Source organism: Procambarus clarkii, chromosome 32 (assembly GCF_040958095.1).
Source record: "Procambarus clarkii isolate CNS0578487 chromosome 32, FALCON_Pclarkii_2.0, whole genome shotgun sequence".
Lineage (NCBI taxonomy): Eukaryota > Metazoa > Arthropoda > Malacostraca > Decapoda > Cambaridae > Procambarus > Procambarus clarkii.
The window spans coordinates 16,444,234-16,463,025 of record NC_091181.1 but is presented as its reverse complement, the minus strand read 5'-3'; the positions used below and the strand labels follow the sequence as shown (position 1 = coordinate 16,463,025).

The 18,792-nt window shown below is 39.1% G+C and overlaps 1 protein-coding gene across 1 annotated transcript in view; it reads right to left on the bottom strand.

Moving 5' to 3' along the window:
• Positions 1-7,484: 7,484 nt before the first annotated feature.
• LOC138370448 (NADH-ubiquinone oxidoreductase chain 5-like) overlaps positions 7,485-18,792 on the bottom strand; it is a 48,741-nt gene continuing 37,433 nt past the window's right edge. The window contains exons 10-28 of the mRNA XM_069334817.1: positions 18,051-18,193; positions 17,733-17,859; positions 16,660-16,802; positions 16,342-16,468; positions 15,912-16,048; positions 15,136-15,443; positions 14,926-14,991; positions 14,494-14,733; positions 14,174-14,290; positions 13,835-14,072; positions 13,386-13,492; positions 11,461-11,667; positions 10,910-11,103; positions 10,494-10,567; positions 9,816-9,974; positions 9,465-9,618; positions 9,058-9,153; positions 8,098-8,186; positions 7,485-7,865 (exon numbers count right to left, since the gene is read on the bottom strand). Coding sequence (XP_069190918.1) covers positions 7,485-7,865; positions 8,098-8,186; positions 9,058-9,153; positions 9,465-9,618; positions 9,816-9,974; positions 10,494-10,567; positions 10,910-11,103; positions 11,461-11,667; positions 13,386-13,492; positions 13,835-14,072; positions 14,174-14,290; positions 14,494-14,733; positions 14,926-14,991; positions 15,136-15,443; positions 15,912-16,048; positions 16,342-16,468; positions 16,660-16,802; positions 17,733-17,859; positions 18,051-18,193 — 3,107 coding nt within the window. The remainder of the gene's footprint in view (positions 7,866-8,097; positions 8,187-9,057; positions 9,154-9,464; positions 9,619-9,815; positions 9,975-10,493; positions 10,568-10,909; positions 11,104-11,460; positions 11,668-13,385; positions 13,493-13,834; positions 14,073-14,173; positions 14,291-14,493; positions 14,734-14,925; positions 14,992-15,135; positions 15,444-15,911; positions 16,049-16,341; positions 16,469-16,659; positions 16,803-17,732; positions 17,860-18,050; positions 18,194-18,792) is intronic.

Genomic DNA, 18,792 nt, shown 5'->3' with positions numbered 1-18,792 from the left:
ACAATTTGAATATAATTAATACATAATAGCAATCATCATACGACTTATGCAATATACAGTATCTGCACAATTAATACACAACTTGCACATGTATAATAATTGTGCTATTTGCACAGTTACAATCACAACCAACTAGGTAAAACAATACACAATTTGCATTATATTTTTTCTAGGTTTGTTTTGGTCATCATTTATAATATGTCGAGTTTAAACAACCCCCCAAAAGTTAGAATTTCACATGAATGACTGGCAAGTCTGACATCCTATGAGCTCAATATAAAAACACATTTACCATAAATGTTTCAACATTATTAGTGCTAAACTATTCATCTAGCATATGTCCATTGTTTTTAGTGTCTTATTAATACCCCTTTGTTACGTCCTCTTCAATCATGTCACCCATATTTATTTAGACACACCCTCAAACAGACTTATTGGTTCTTGCCTTACTTATGTTAGGGACAAGTGAGGTTAGGTGAAGTCAATAAATTCTATGATAATTTTAAGCAAATGTACTATAACCTATCAAAAAATGCAACCAATTAGAAGCTAAATTCTATAAAAATCTATACAAAATTATACTTACACTATAGAAATTTAACCAAATTCAACCTAGCAAAAGCTAAACTAACTCAATTTGAGCATCCCATATCCTCACATGCAAGCCTATGTCACCTCTGTCAATACATGAGTTAGCTATAGCTAGAACCCCAAAATAGGTAAATTTACAAAAAAAAATTGAATATGTTAATTCATAACCCCTAAGATATTATATATCCTACCCTACAGATCCTCACCTAACCTAGCCTAGCATATCCATAGCTAGATTTGATTAAAGTTGGCAAAATTTGCACTATCCCATCTAAATGTAACCTAATTTAAGACAATTTCCACAAATATACCCAAAAATGTTTTGTAACATAGCACAGCCAAAGCCCATTTTAGCCAGGTTTTTACCTTTTCCAACCTGCCCTAGACAACCTAACCTAACCAGACCTAACATATCCAAAGCTAGATTTGATTAAAGTTGGTTTAATTTAAGCCATCCCACCTAATTTAAGCCAATTTCCAACAAATATACCCAAATGCTTTGTATCATAGCACTGCCAAAGCCCATTTTAGCAGAGTTTTAATCTATTCCAACCAATCCTCCACAACCCTATCCTAACATATACAAAGCTAGATTTGATTAAAAATTGGTGAGATTTATGCTGTCCAACCTAAATTCAGCCTAATTTACGCCATTTTTCACCAAATATACCCAAGTGTTTTGTAACATAGCGCAGCAAATGTCCATTTTAGCCACGTTTTTCGCCTATTCCAACCTAAATTAGCACAAATCAACCACCTCGGACCTAACCTCTGATACAACATATACTCAGAGAAGTTATGTTTTTTGGATATGAACCTAATTGCCCCGCACCTAACCTGCAGAGGTCTTGGAGCTTTGTTGAATATTGTATCTATATTCTTGAAAAAGTGAAGTTTTTGGATATGAACCTAACCACACAGTGCCTAACCTGCTTGGATCTTTGTTGAACATTGCTACCAAATTCCTAGAAAGTTGATGTTTTGGATATGAACTTAACTACTCCTCGCCTATTAAACTTGGATTTATGTTCAATATTGCAGCTATATTGTTGGGTAAGTGTTTTGTTTTTACACATCAACCCAACCGTCCTGGACCTAACCTCCCTTTATCTAACTTCAAATTTATTATATATATGGGGAAAAGTGTTGTTTGTGTATCAACCCAACCGTCCTGGACCTAACCTCTGATGCATGGATCTTGGTTCAATATTGCATCATATTCTTAGCCATGTTATTTTGTTTTTCATATCAATACAACCATCCCCAACCTAACCTCTATTACCTGGGTTAATAAAAAATATGTTAATAATGGGAATTTTCTCTACATAAGTTGAACTTAACCATCCTTAATCTAACCTTAGTCAGAAAGGGTTATGAATCACTAAAACTATACAATTACCATTACCCAATTTTTCTTATCCTAAACCGTAACTTGGGGCTTATTGTGCTCACTGAGTGCAGGTTGGGCGCTGCTGTGCTCACTTTTTGCGGGGTGGGTGCCGCTGTGCTCACTTTTTACGGGGTGGGCGCTGCTGTGCTGAGAGACGCTGGCCAGTATAAAGCCTCACCACACACAGCGTGTTGTCACTCCTCCGCCTCGCTGCCCACCGTCAACACCACCTCGCTGGACCCTTCTCCCATCACCGACTCAAGAGTAAGATTCCTATTTAAATTTTGGGCTGAGTGTGAACGGCTTTACTGAGCTATAACGAGCTGTGGATACGTTATGTGAAGCTTGATACATAGTTTTGATTTCTTTACTGACTTTTCACTCTAGTCTTCACTCTAATCAGATGAGTGCTTAGATCATGTGTTTCTTTGCTCTGGTTCAATTATCAACTAGCAAGTTTTTTCTCTGAAAATAGTGGTTTTCGTGTCGGTGTGCTAGGAGCCAGTTACCGGCCGGTGTGCTAGGAACCAGTTGCCGGCCGGTGTGCTAGGAGCCAGTTGCCGGCCAGTGTGCTAGGAGCCAGTTGCCGGCCGGTGTGCTAGGAGCCAGTTGCCGGCCGGTGTGCTTGGAGCCATTTGCCAGTCGGTGTGTTAGGAGCCAGTTGCCGGCTGGTGTGCTAGGAGCCAGTTGCCGGCCGGTGTGTCAGGAGCCAGTTGCAGGCTAGTGTGCTAGGAGCCAGTTGCCGGCCGGTGTGCTAGGAGCCAGTTGCCAGTCGGTGTGTTAGGAGCCAGTTGCCGGCTGGTGTGCTAGGAGCCAGTTGCCGGCCGGTGTGTCAGGAGCCAGTTGCAGGCTGGTGTGCTAGGAGCCAGTTGCAGGCTGGTGTGTCAGGAGCCAGTTGCAGGCTAGTGTGCTAGGAGCCAGTTGCCGGCCGGTGTGCTAGGAGCCAGTTGCAGGCCGGTGTGTCAGGAGCCAGTTGCAGGCTGGTGTGCTAGGAGCCAGTTGCAGGCTGGTGTGTCAGGAGCCAGTTGCAGGCTAGTGTGCTAGGAGCCAGTTGCCGGCCGGTGTGCTAGGAGCCAGTTGCCAGTCGGTGTGCTAGGAGCCAGTTGCCGACTGGTGTGCTAGGAGCCACTTGCCGACCAGTGTGCTAGGAGCCAGTTGCAGGCTAGTGTGCTAGGAGCCAGATGCAGGCCGGCGTGTCAAGAGCCAGTTGCAGGCCGGTGTGTCAGGAGCCAGTTGCCGGCCGGTGTGTCAGGAGCCAGTTGCAGGCCGGTGTGCTAGGAGCCAGTTGGAGGCCGGTGTGCTAGGAGCAAGTTGCAGGCTGGTGTGCTAGGAGCCATTTGCCGGCCGGTGTGCTAGGAGCCAGTTGCAGACTGGTGTGCTAGGAGCCAGTTGCCGGCCGGTGAGCTAGGAGCCAGATGCAGGCCGGTGTGCTAGGAGCCAGTTGTAGGCTGGTGTGCTAGGAGCCAGTTGCAGGCCGGCGTGTCAGGAGCCAGTTGCCAGCCGGTGTGCTAGGAGCCAGTTGCAGGCCGGTGTGCTAGGAGCCAGTTGCAGGCCGGTGTGATAGGAGCCAATGTGGCAATTGTACAAATGTCTTACTGATATTTTTGTGATGATTGAAATATCACATTTTAATATCGCAGGCCAATCACAAAGGTGTCATCACCATGTGTTATCCACACATGATCACTACCTACAAAATTCTCAGAGGAACTGACAGGGTAGATAAAGATGAACTGTTTAACACGGGTGGTACGAGAACAAGGGGACACAGGTGGAAACTGATTACCCAAATGAGCCACGGGGAAGTTAGAAAGAACTTTTTCAGTGTCAGAGTAGTTAACAGGTGGAATGCACTAGGAAGTGATGTGGTGAAGGCTGACTCCATACACAGGTTCATATGAAGATATGATAGAGCCCAGTAGGCCCAAGAATCTGTACATAAGTTGATTGACAGTTGAGAGGCGGGACCAAAGAGCCAGAGCTCAACCCCCGCAAGCACAATCAGGTGAGTACTATTAAGTGAGTACACATGTATCAATACCATGTGTCATCCATACATGTATTAATACTATGTGTCATCCACACATGTATCAATACTATGTGTCATCCACACATGTATCAATACCATGTGTCATCCACACATGTATCAATACCATGTGTCATCCACACATGTATCAATACCATGTGTCATCCATACATGTATTAATACCATGTGTCATCCACGCATGTTTCAATACTATGTGTCATCCACAAATGTATCAATACCATGTGTCATCCACACATGTATCAATACCATGTGTCATCCACACATGTATCAATACCATGTGTCATCCACACATGTATCAATACCATGTGTCATCCACACATGTATCAATACCATGTGTCATCCACACATGTATCAATACCATGTGTCATCCACACATGTATCAATACATGAGTCATCCACACATGTATCAATACATGAGTCATCCATACATCACGTACCATCACGGGTGGGACGCTAATAAGGGGACACAGGTGGAAATTGAGTACCCAAATGTGCCACAGAGCCATTAGAAGTAATTTGATCAGTGTCAGAGTAGTTAATAAATGGAATGCATTAGGCAGTGATGTGGTGGAGGCAGACTCTATACACAGTTTCAAATGTATGTATGATAGAGCCCAGTAGGCTCAGTATGTTGTGCACCAGCTGATTGACGGTTTTGAGGCGGGAGTAAAGAGCCAAAGCTCAACCCCCGCAAGCATAACTAGGTAATTACACCTAGATTAGTACACTGGTGTCAGCACCAAAGGTCATCAACACAGGTGTCAGCACCAAAGGACATCAACTCAGGTGTCAGCACCAAAGGACATCAACTCAGGTGTCAGCACCACAGGCCAGCAGCACACGTGTCAGTACCACAAGCCATCAACACAGGTGTCAGCACCACAGCTCATCAACACAGGTATCAGCACCACAGGTCATCAACGCAGGTGTCAGCCCCACAGGTCATCAACACAGGTGTCAGCATCACAGGTGTCAGCATCACAGGTGTCAGTACAATAGGCCTTCAACACAGGTGTCAGCACCACAGGTCATCAACACAGGTGTCAGCACCACAGGTCATCAACACAGGTGTCAGCACCACAGGTCATCAACACAGGTGTTAGCATCACAGGTCATCAACACAGGTGTCAGCACCACAGGTCATCAACACAGGTGTCAGCACCACAGATCATCAACACAGGTTGTCAGCACCACAGGTCATCAACAGAGATGTCATCATCACAGATCATCAACACAGGTGTCAGCACCACAAGTCATCAACACAGGTGTCAGCACCACAGGTCATCAACACAGGTGTCAGCACCACAAGTCATCAACACAGGTGTAAGCACCACAGGCCATCAACACAGGTGTCAGCACCACAGGTCATCAACACAGGTGTTAGCATCACAGGTCAGCAACACACGTGTCAATAAAGAAGACATGTTGTTCATCATGAAGAACAACACGAGAGATGGTGTCAGCCAGTACAAAAACCGAGACAAAACCCATAGGGAACACATGTATACCTTCGGATGTGAGATGAAAGCTGGGCACGGGATGAGCTCTGTGACGTTTACTAATGAAACTCCTCACAGTTACCTTCTCTTTGCTATTAGAGGATAATCCCGTATTTAATAGTTAAACAATAATAAAATTTGTAAGTAAATCAATAGTATTCTCTTTAGTATATAAGTTCAAATCTCAATTTTTACTACTTAAAAAATAATACTCTATTTTCTTGTGACCGAATGACGTCCATTTGACTGTATTAATAACAATCTTACATTTACCAGCGTGTAAAAGTCTCCCATTTACATTTACAGTTAATATAACGTGCAGGACACAGTGACAGAGAAACATTGCTGTTTTTTAAGGATCTGAGGAAGAGCGGTATGATTCTATGTTGATCAACCCTGAGATATAACAGACCAGAGATATTATAGACCAGAGATATAACAGACCAGAGATATAACAGGCCAGAGATATAACAGACCAGAGATATAAGAGGCCAGAGATATAACAGACCAGAGATGTAACGGGGGCTGAGGGAAATAGCTCTCTTTTGTCCATTATCCCTCCCCCCAGTTAACTATTCTAGAGTTTCCCCAAAGTTCTTACTGCAACCTCTCCAGTTCAACACCTTGTGACCTAGATATTTGATTACCTAGGTATCACGACCACAATACATTGTAACTTGGTCAGCTACCCCCAAACTCTAGAGAACTCTAAAACACTTCCCTGCCACGAATGCATAAAAAAAAAGGGAAAGAGATGAATAATGAAGTAATTAGTGAGGGGATTGGGGTGAGGGAGGTAGAGAGGAGGGAGGGGTAGGTGGGAGGAGTAAGGAGGGTTTTCAGGTGAAAGGGAAAGTGGAAGTGAGGTGGATGGAGAGGAGAGGGAGTGGGGAGTGAGTAGGAAGTAGTGGTAGAGGTAGAGGTAAAAGGGAAGATAAATAGAAGTTGCAACAGCTGCCACCCTCCATTCTAGTTTATTACATACAAGACAAGGAATAGAACTTATCTGTATCACAACATTAGCAAAGGTGTTATTAACATGTGTCAACTGGAATCATGTTCCATACAAAATCTTTAAGTCAATAGTCTCAAGAGTACACTACACTCTAGTGTGCATATTGTATCCAAAAATCCCAGATCTAGGAACAATTAAAATCAGATTACAAGTAAAGTGAACCAAGTGCATTTTTCTCAATAAATTCATCAGGTATATTTATCAGGATAGATATCATAATTCAAGCAATCAAACTGAAGGTTCACTATTATTATCCAAAGTGAATCATTAGACAAGAATTCGAGACCACTACAGCCGTCCGCCCCTGACAGTTACACAACACTAGTAAACACGAGTAAGTCACCTTAATGTTCACTCACCGAGGGCTGAGCCTAAGCTGAATAGAGAGGAGATGGGGGGGGGGGGGAGTGATGGTCTCTAGTTGACAGGCAGGGTCACCCCCCGTCCGGCCGACAGCCTAACCCTGAGTATTTTTGGGGACCAACTAGCTAACTCTGCCCACAAGTAGATAGCCCCAGGCACTCTTACAAGCCACATATTAAACTGGCGGCTTGTTTGAAGGACCCATCTGTCTACGTGGCTAAATTTATGAGCTTAGCAGAAACCATGTCAACTTCACACGACCTGACCTTGGTCACTTAGTGGTCATTAACACCTTAGAGGTGTGACTTTTAGGCAGAAAGACTGGCGCCTCTAAAAACATTACCTGCCACTCATGTATTTCTATGTATATATTAAACACACAACTAAACAAAAAACCTTTACGTTAATACAGAGATATAACAGGTTAGATATATAACAGGCCAGGGATATAACAGGCCGGAGATATAGCAGATCAGAGATATAACAGGTCAGAGATATAACAGGACAGAGATATAATAGACCAGAGATATAACAGACCAGAGATATAAAAGACCAGAGGTATAACAGACCAGAGATATATCAGACCAGAGATATAACAGACCAGAGATATAACAGACCAGAGATGTAACAGGATAGAGATATAACAGACCAGAGATATAACAGACCAGAGATGTAACAGGTTAGAGATATAACAAACCAGAGATTTAACAGGCAGGAGTTATAACAGGCCAGGGATATAACAAACCAAAGATATAACTGACCAGAGATATAACAGACCAAACATATAATTTGCCAGAGATATAACGGACCAGAGATGTAACAGGTTGGAGATATAACAGACCAGAGATATAACAGGCCGGAGTTATAACAGGCCAGATATATAACAAACCAGAGATATAACAGACCAGAGATATAACATACAAGAGATATAACAGACCAGAGATATAACAGACCAGAGATCTAACAGACCAAAGATATACCAGGTTAGAGATATAACAGACCAGAGATATAACACACCAGAGTTATAACAAGTCAGAGATATAAAACACCACAGATATAACAGACCTGAGATATAACAGACAAGAGATATAACAGACTAGAGATATCACAGATCAGGGATATAACAAACCAGAGAAATAAAGGTTTAAGATATAATAGGCCAGAAATATACTGGACCAGAGATATAACAAACCAGAGATATAACAGAACAGATATAACAGAACATAGATATAACAGACCAGAGATATAACAATTTAGAGATATAACAGTCCAGAGATATAACTGACCAGAGATAAAACAGAACAGAGATATAACGAGTTGGAGATATAACATACCGGAGATATATCAGACCAGAGATATAACAGACCAGAGATATATCAGACCACAGATATAACAGATCAGACATATATAAGACCAAAGGCATAATAGACCAGAGATATAAATGGCAAGCGATACAAAAGGTAAGACATAACAGACCAGAGATATAACAGACACGAGATATATCAGACCACAGATATAACAGACCACAGATATAATAGACCAAAGATATAATAGAACAGAGATATAGTTGGCCAGCGATATATCAGGTTAGATATAACAGACCAGATATATAACAGGCCAAAGATATAACAGGCCAGTGGTATAACAGATCAGAGATATAACAGGCCAGAGATATAAAAGACCAGAAATATAACAGAACAGAGATATGATATATAACAGGATTAGAGATATGATATATAACAGGATTAGATATATGATATATAACAGGATTAGAGATACAGCAGGTTAGATTTAAAAGTTTAGAGATATAAAAGGCCTGAGATATAACAGGCCAGAGATATAACATGCCTGAGATATAACACGTTAGAGATATAACAGGCCAGAGATATAACAGGCCAGAGATATAACATGCCACTGATATAACAGGTTAGAGATATAACAGGCCAGAGATATAACAACCCAGAGATATAACAGGCCATAGATATAACAAACCAGAGATATAACATGCGAGAGATAAATCAGACCAGAGATATAGCAGGCCAGAGATATAACGGACGAGAGATTTACCAGAACTGAGAAATAACAGGTTAGAGATATAACACACCAGAGAAATAACAGGTTAGAGATATAACAGGCCAAAGATATGACATACCAGAGATATAACAGGCCAGAGATATAACAGACCAGAGATATAACAGACCAGAGATATAACAGGTTAGAGATATAACACAAAAGGGATATAACAGTCCTGCGATATAACAGGTTAGAAATATAACAGACCAGAGATATAACCGGTTAGAGATATAACAGACCAGATATATAACAGACCCGACATATAACAGGTTAGAGAGATAACAGGTTAGAAATATAACAGGTTAGAGATATAACAGACTAGAGATGTAACAGGATAGAGACATAACAGACCAGAGATATAACAGATCAGAGATATAACAGGCCAGAGATAAAACAGACCAGAGATATAAGAGATCAGAGATATAACAGGCCAGAGTTATAACAGCCCAGATATATATGATATAACAGGCCACAGATATAACAGACCAGAGATATAACTGATATGATCAGAACTGATATGAGATATAACAGCCAAGAGATATAACAGACCAGAGATATAACAGGTTAGAGGTATAACAGGGTAGAGATATAAGAGACCAGAGATATAACAGGCCGGAGTTATAACAGGCCAGAGATATAACTGACCAAAGATATAACAAACAAGAGATATAACTGACCAGACATATAATTTGCGAGAGATATAACCGACCAGAGATATAACAGATCAGAGATGTAACAGGTTAGAGATATAACAGACCAGACATATAATATGCCAGAGACATAACAGGCCGGAGTTATAATAGGCCAGAGATATAACAAACCAGAGATATAACAAACCAGAGATATAACAGACCAGAGATCATACAGACCAAAGATATAACAGGTTAGAGATATAACAGACCAGAGATATAAGAGACCAGAGTTATAACAGGTCAGAGATATAATACACCAGAGATATAACAGACCTGAGATATAACAGACAAGAGATATAACAGACTAGAGATATAGCAGACAAGAGATATAAAAGACCAGAGATATAACAGACCAAAGATATATCAGACCACAGATGTAACAGACCACAGATATAATAGACCAGAAATATAATTGACCATAGATATAGTTGGCCAGCGATATAACAGGTTTGATATAGCAGACCAGATATATAACAGGCCAAGGATATAAAAGGCCAGTGGTATAACAGATCAGAGATATAACAGGCCAGAGATATAAAAGACCAGAAATATAACAGACCAGAGATATGATATATAACAGAGATAGAGATATAGCAGGTTAGATTTAAAAGTTTAAAGATATAACAGGCCAGAGATATAACAGGCCAGAGATATAACATGCCTGAGGTATAACACGTTAGAGATAAAACAGGCTAGAGATATAACAGGCCAGAGATATAACATGCCACTGATATAACAGGTTAGATATATAACAGGCCAGAGATATATAAAAAGCCAGAGATTTAACAGGCCATAAAAATAACAGGATAGAGATATAACAAACCAGAGATATAACATGCGAGAGATAAAACAGAGCACAGATATAACAGGCCAGAGATATAACAGACCAGAGATATACTAGAACAGAGAAATAACAGGTTAGAGATATAACACACAAGAGAAATAACAGGTTAGAGATATAACAGCCCAAAGATATGGCAGACCAGAGATATAACAGACCCGAGATATAACAGACCCGAGATATAACAGACCAGAGATATAACAGGTTAGAGGTATAACACAAAAGGGATATAACAGTCCTGCGATATAACAGGTTAGAGATATAACAGACAAGAGATATAGCAGGTTAGAGATATAACAGAACAGATATATAACAGACCAGAGATATAACAGACCCGAGATATAATAAGTTAGAGATATAACAGGATAGAAATATAACAGGTTAGAGATATAACAGACCTGAGATATAACAGGATAGAGACATAACAGACCAGAGATATAACAGATCAGAGATATAAAAGGCCAGAAATATAACAGACCAGATATATAAGAGATCAGAGATATAACAGGCCAGAGTTTTAAGAGCCCAGAGATATGTGATATAACAGGCCACAGATATAACAGACCAGAGATATAACTGATGTGAGATATAACTGCCAAGAGATATAACAGACCAGAGATATAACAGGTTAGAGATATAACAGTATTGAGATATAACAGATCAGAGATATAACAGCCCAGAGATATAACAGCCCAGAGATATAACAAACATGAGATTTAACAGACCAAAGGTATAACACACTAGAGATATAACAGGCCAGAGATATAACAAACCAGAGATATAACAGACAAGAGATATAACAGACCAGAGATATAACAGACCAGAGATCTAACAGACCAAAGATATAACAGGTTAGAGATATAACAAACCAGAGATACAACAGACCAAAGAAATAACAGACCAGAGATATAACAGGTTACAGATATAGCAGTCCAGAGATATAACTGACCAGAGATATAACAGACCAGAGATATAACAGACCAAAGATATTACAGACCAGAGATAAAACAGACCAGAGATATAACGAGTTGGAGATAAAACATACCGGAGATGCATCAGACCAGAGATATAACAGACCAGAGATATATCAGACCACAGATATAACAGACCAGACATATAACAGACCAAAGACATAATAGACCAGAGATATAAATGGCTAGCGATATAACAGGTAAAATATAACAGACCAGAGATATAACAGACCAGAGATATAAAAGACCAGATATATAACAGACCAGAGATATATCAGACCACAGATATAACAGACCAGAGATATAGTAGACCAGAGATATAAAAGACCAGAGATATAGTTGGCCAGCGATATAACAGGTTAGATATAACATACCAGATATATAACAGGCCAAAGATATAACAGGCCAGTGGTATAACAGATCAGAGATATAAATGACCAGAGATATAAAAAAACAGAAATATAACAAACCAGAGATATGATATATAAAAGGGTTAGAGATAGAGCAGGTTAGATTTAAAAGTTTAGTGATATACAGGCCAGAGATATAACAAGCCAGAGATATAACATGCCTGAGATATAACACGTTAGAGACATAACAGGCCAGAGATATAACAGGCCAGAGATATAACAGGCCAGAGATATAACATGCCACTGATATAACGGGTTAGAGATATAACAGGCCAGAGATATAAGAAGCCAGAGATATAACAGGCCATAGATATAACAGGATAGAGATATAACAAACCAGAGATATAACATGTGAGAGATAAAACAGACCAGAGATATAACAGGCTAGAGATAAAACAGACGAGAGATATATCAAAACAGAGAAAAAAACAGGTTAGAGATATAACACACCAGAGAAAAAACAGGTTAGAGATATAACAGGCCAGAGATATGGCAGACCAGAGACATAACAGACCAGAGATATAACAGTGTTAGAGATATAACACACAAGGGATATAACAGTCCTGCGATATAACAGGTTAAAGATATAAGAGGTTAGAGATATAACAGTCCTGCGATATAACAGGTTAAAGATATAAGAGGTTAGAGATATAACAGACCAGAGATATTACAGGATAGAGACATAACAGACGAGAGATATATCAGATCAGAGATATAACAGGCCAGAGATATAGCAGACCAGAGATATAACAGGCCATAAATATAACAGACCAGAGGTATAACTGGCCAGAGATATAACAGACCAGAAATATAACAAGGCAGAGATATAACAGACCAGAGATATAACTGGACAGAAATATAACTAGCCAGAGATATAAAAGGCCAGAGATATTACAGACCAGAAATATAACAGGGCAGAGATATAACAGGCCATAGATATAACAGGTCAGATATATAACAAGCCAGAGATATAACAAATCAGAGATATAACAGGCTAGAGTTATAGCAGGCCAGGGATATAACTGGCCTGAAATATAACACACCAGAGATATAAGAGACCAGAGATATAACAGGCTAGAGATATAACAGATCAGAGATATAACAGGCCATAGATATTACAGACCAGAGATAAAACATTCCAGAGATATAACAGACCAGAGATATAACAGGCCAGATATATAACAGACCATAGATATAACAGGCTAGAGATATAACTGGCCAAAGGTATAACAGTGCAGAAATTTAACAGACCAGAGATTTAACAGACCAGAGATTTAACAGACCAGAGATATAACAGGTTAGAGATATAACAGACCAGAGAGATATAACAGACCAGAGATATAAGAGACCAGAGATATAATAGACCCGAGATATAACAGGTTAGAGATTTAACAGGTTGGAGATGAAACAGGTTAGAGACATAACAGGCCAAAGATATAACAGACCAGAGCTATACTAGACCAGAAATAAAACAGGCCAGAGATATAACCGACCAGAAATCTAACTGGCCAGAGATATAACAGGCCTGAGATGTAACTGGCAAGAGATATAACAGGCTAGAGATGCGAGAGGTTAGAGATATAACAGACCACAGATATAACTGGCCAAAGATATAACAGATTAGAGATATAACAGGCCAGAGATATAACAGGTTAGAGATATAACATACCAGAGATATAGCTGTCTGGATATATCACAGGCCAGAGCTATAACAGGTTAAAGATATAACAGACCAAAGATATAACTGGCCAGAGATTTAACGGACCATAGATATAACAGATTAGAGATATAACAGACAAGAGATATAACAAGCAGAGATATAACCGACCAGAGATATAACAGTTCAGAGATATAACAGACCAGATATATAATAGGCATAAGAGATATAACAGAGCAGAGATATAACAGACCAGAGATATAACAGACCAAAGATATAACAGACCAGAGATATAACAGAGCAGAGATATAACAGATCAGAGATATAACAGGCATAAGAGATATAACAGAGCAGAGATATAACAGAGTAGAGATATAAAAGACCTTGAGATATAACTGACCAGAGATGTAACAGACCAGAGATATAACAGACCAGAGATATAACAGACCAGAGATACAACAGACCAGAAATATAACAGGTGAGAGATATAACAGACCAGAGATATAACAGGCAATTAATATAACTGACCAGAGATATAACATGCCAGAGATATAACAGACCAGTGATGTAACAGGCTAGAGATATAACTGACAAGATATATAACAATGCAGAAATTTAACAGACCAGAGATATAACAGACCAGAGATATAACTGGCCAGAAATATAAATAAACAGAGATATAACAGGCCAGAGATATAACTGGCGAAAGATATAACAGGCCAGAGATATAACAGATCAGAGCTATAACAGGCCAGAAATATAACAGATCAGAGATATAACAGGCCAGAAATATAACAGACCAGAGATATAACAGGCCAGAAATATAACAGATCAGAGATATAACAGGCCAGAAATGTAATAGATCAGAGATATAACAGGCCAGAGATATAACTGGCCAAAGATGTAACAGGGCAGAGATATAACAGACAAGAGATATAACTGACCAGAAATATACCAGGCCAGAGATATAACAGGTCAGAGATATAACGGGCCAGAAATGTAACTGGCCAGAGATATAAAAGGCCAGAGATATAACAGGCCAGAAATATAGCAGAGCAGAGATATAACAGGCCAGAGATATAACTGGCCAGAAATATAATAGGTCAGATATATGACAGGCCAGAGATATAACAGATCGGAGATATAACAGGCCAGATACATAGCAGAGCAGAGATATAACTGGCCTAAAATATAACACATCAGAGATATAAGAGACCAGAGATATAAGAAACCAAAGATATAACAGACCAGAGTTATAACATACCAGAGATATAACAGACCAGAGATATAAGAGGCTAGATATATAACAGATCAGAGATGTAACAGGCCAGAGATATAACTGGCCAGAGATATAACAATGCAGAAATTTAACTGACCAAAGATATAACAGACCAGAGATATAACAGACCAGAGATATAACAGACCAGAGGGATATAACAGACCTGAGATATAACAGACCAGAGATACAACAGACCGGAGATATAACAGGTTATAGATATAACAGGTTAAAGATATAACAAGTTAGAGATATAACAGATTAGAAATATAACAGACCAGAGATATAACAGGACAGAGACATAACAGACCAGAGATATAACAGATCAGAGATATAACAGCCCAGAGATAAAGCAGACCTGAGATATAACAGATCAGAGATATAACAGGCCAGAGTTATAAGTGACCAGAGATATGTGATATAACAGACCAGAGATAAAGCAGATATGATGAATAACAGATATGAGGTATAAAAGACCAGAGATATAACAGACCAGAGATATAACAAGTTAGAGATATAACCGGATAGAGATATAAGAGACCAGAGATATAACACATTAGAGATATAACAGACCAGAGATATACCAGACATGAGATATATAACAGACCAGAGATATAACTGGTTTGAGATATAACAGGATACAGATATAACAGGCAAGAGATATACCAGGTTAGAGATATAACAAACAAAAGATATAACAGACCATAGATATAACACACCAGAGATTTAACGGACCAGAGATATAACAAGCCAGAGATATAACTGGCCCGAGATATATCTGGCCCGAGATATAGATGGCCAGAGATATAACAGGCCAGAGATATAACAGACTCGAGATATAGGAGACCAGAAATATTACAGGCAGAAATATAACAGACCAGAGATATAACAGGCTAGAAATATAACAGACCAGAGACGTGACGGGTCAAAGATATAACAGACCAGAGATATAACAGACCAGAGATATAAGAGGCCAGAAGTAAAACAGACCAGGGATATAACAGGCCAGAGATCTAACTGGCCAGAGATATAACAGGCCTGAGATATAACTGGCTAGACATATAACAGGCCAAAGATATAACAGACCAGAGATATAACAGACCAGAGATATAACAGACCAGATATAAAAGGCCAGAAATATAACAGACCAGAGATATAACAGGCCAGAAATATAATAGACCAGAGATATAACAGGCCAGAGATATAACTGGATAAAGATATAACTGGCCAAAGATATAACAGACCAGAGATATAACAGATCAGAGATATAACAAGCCAGAAATAAAACAGACCAGAGATATGACAGGCCAGAAATACAACAGACCAGAGATATAACAAGCCAGAAATATAATAGACCAGAGATATAACAGGACAGAAATATAATAGAACAGAGATATAACAGGCCAGAGATATAACTAGCTAAAGATTTAATAGGGCAGAGATATAGCAGACAAGAGATATAACAGGCCAGAAATATAACAGACTAGAGATATATCAGGCTATAAATATAACAGACCAGAGATATAGCTGGCCAGAGATATAACAGACCAGAAATATAACAAGCCAGAGATATAACAGGCCAGAAATATAGCTGAACAGAGATATAACAGGCCAGAGATATAACAGGCCTGAGATATAACTGGCTAGACATATAACAGGCCAAAGATATAACAGACCAGAGATATAACAGACCAGCGATATAACAGACCAGATATTAAAGGCCAGAAATATAACAGACCAGAGATATAAAAGGCTAGAAATATAACAGACCAGTGACATAACAGGCCAAAGATATAACAGACCAGAGATAAAACAGGCCAGAAGTAAAACAGACCAGAGATATAACTGGCCAGAAATGTAACTGGCCAGAGATATAACAGGCCTGAGATATAACAGACCACAGATATAACTGGCCAGAGATATAACAGGTTAGGGATATAAGAGGCCAGAAATATAACAGGTTAGAGATATAACCGCCTAGAGACATAACAGGTTAGAGATATAGGAGACAAAAGATATAACAGACCAGACATATAACAAGCATAAGAAATATAAACAGACCAGAGATAAAACAGACTAGAGATATAACAGACCAGAGAAATAACAGACCAGAGATATAACAGGCTTGAGATAAAACAGACCACAGATATAACAGACCAGAGATATAACAGACCAGAGTTACAACAGACCACAGATATAACAGGTCAGAGATATAACAGACCAGAGATATAAAAGGGAATAGATATAACAGACCAGACATATATCATGCCAGAGATATAACAAAACAGAGATATAACAGGCCAGATATATAACAGACCAGAGATGTAACAGGCTAGAGATAAAACTGGCCAGACATATAAGAATGTAGAAATTTAACAGACTAGATATATAACAGGCCAAAAATATAACACCAGAGATATAACAGGCCAGAGATATAACAGACCAGAGATATAACAGGCCAGAAATATAACTGACCAGAGATATAACAAGCCAGAAATATAACAGACCAGAGATATAACAGGCCAGAAATATAACAGACCAGAGATATAACAGGCCAGAAATATAATAGACCAGAGATATAACAGGCCAGAGATATAACTGGATAAAGATATAACTGGCCAAAGATATAACAGACCAGAGATATAACAGATCAGAGATATAACAAGCCAGAAATATAACAGACCAGAGATATGACAGGCCAGAAATACAACAGACCAGAGATATAACAAGCCAGAAATATAATTGGCCAGAGATATAACAGGACAGAAATATAATAGAACAGAGATATAACAGGCCAGAGATATAACTAGCTAAAGATTTAATAGGGCAGAGATATAGCAGACAAGAGATATAACAGGCCAGAAATATAACAGACTAGAGATATATCAGGCTATAAATATAACAGACCAGAGATATAGCTGGCCAGAGATATAACAGACCAGAAATATAACAAGCCAGAGATATAACAGGCCAGAAATATAGCTGAACAGAGATATAACAGGCCAGAGATATAACAGGCCTGAGATATAACTGGCTAGACATATAACAGGCCAAAGATATAACAGACCAGAGATATAACAGACCAGAGATATAACAGACCAGATATTAAAGGCCAGAAATATAACAGACCAGAGATATAAAAGGCTAGAAATATAACAGACCAGTGACATAACAGGCCAAAGATATAACAGACCAGAGATAAAACAGGCCAGAAGTAAAACAGACCAGAGATATAACTGGCCAGAAATGTAACTGGCCAGAGATATAACAGGCCTGAGATATAACAGACCACAGATATAACTGGCCAGAGATATAACAGGTTAGGGATATAAGAGGCCAGAAATATAACAGGTTAGAGATATAACCGCCTAGAGACATAACAGGTTAGAGATATAGGAGACAAAAGATATAACAGACCAGACATATAACAAGCATAAGAAATATAAACAGACCAGAGATAAAACAGACTAGAGATATAACAGACCAGAGAAATAACAGACCAGAGATATAACAGGCTTGAGATAAAACAGACCACAGATATAACAGACCAGAGATATAACAGACCAGAGTTACAACAGACCACAGATATAACAGGTCAGAGATATAACAGACCAGAGATATAAAAGGGAATAGATATAACAGACCAGACATATATCATGCCAGAGATATAACAAAACAGAGATATAACAGGCCAGATATATAACAGACCAGAGATGTAACAGGCTAGAGATAAAACTGGCCAGACATATAAGAATGTAGAAATTTAACAGACCAGATATATAACAGGCCAAAAATATAACACCAGAGATATAACAGGCCAGAGATATAACAGACCAGAGATATAACAGGCCAGAAATATAACTGACCAGAGATATAACAAGCCAGAAATATAACAGACCAGAGATATAACAGGCCAGAAATATAACAGACCAGAGATATAACAGGCCAGAAATATAATAGACCAGAG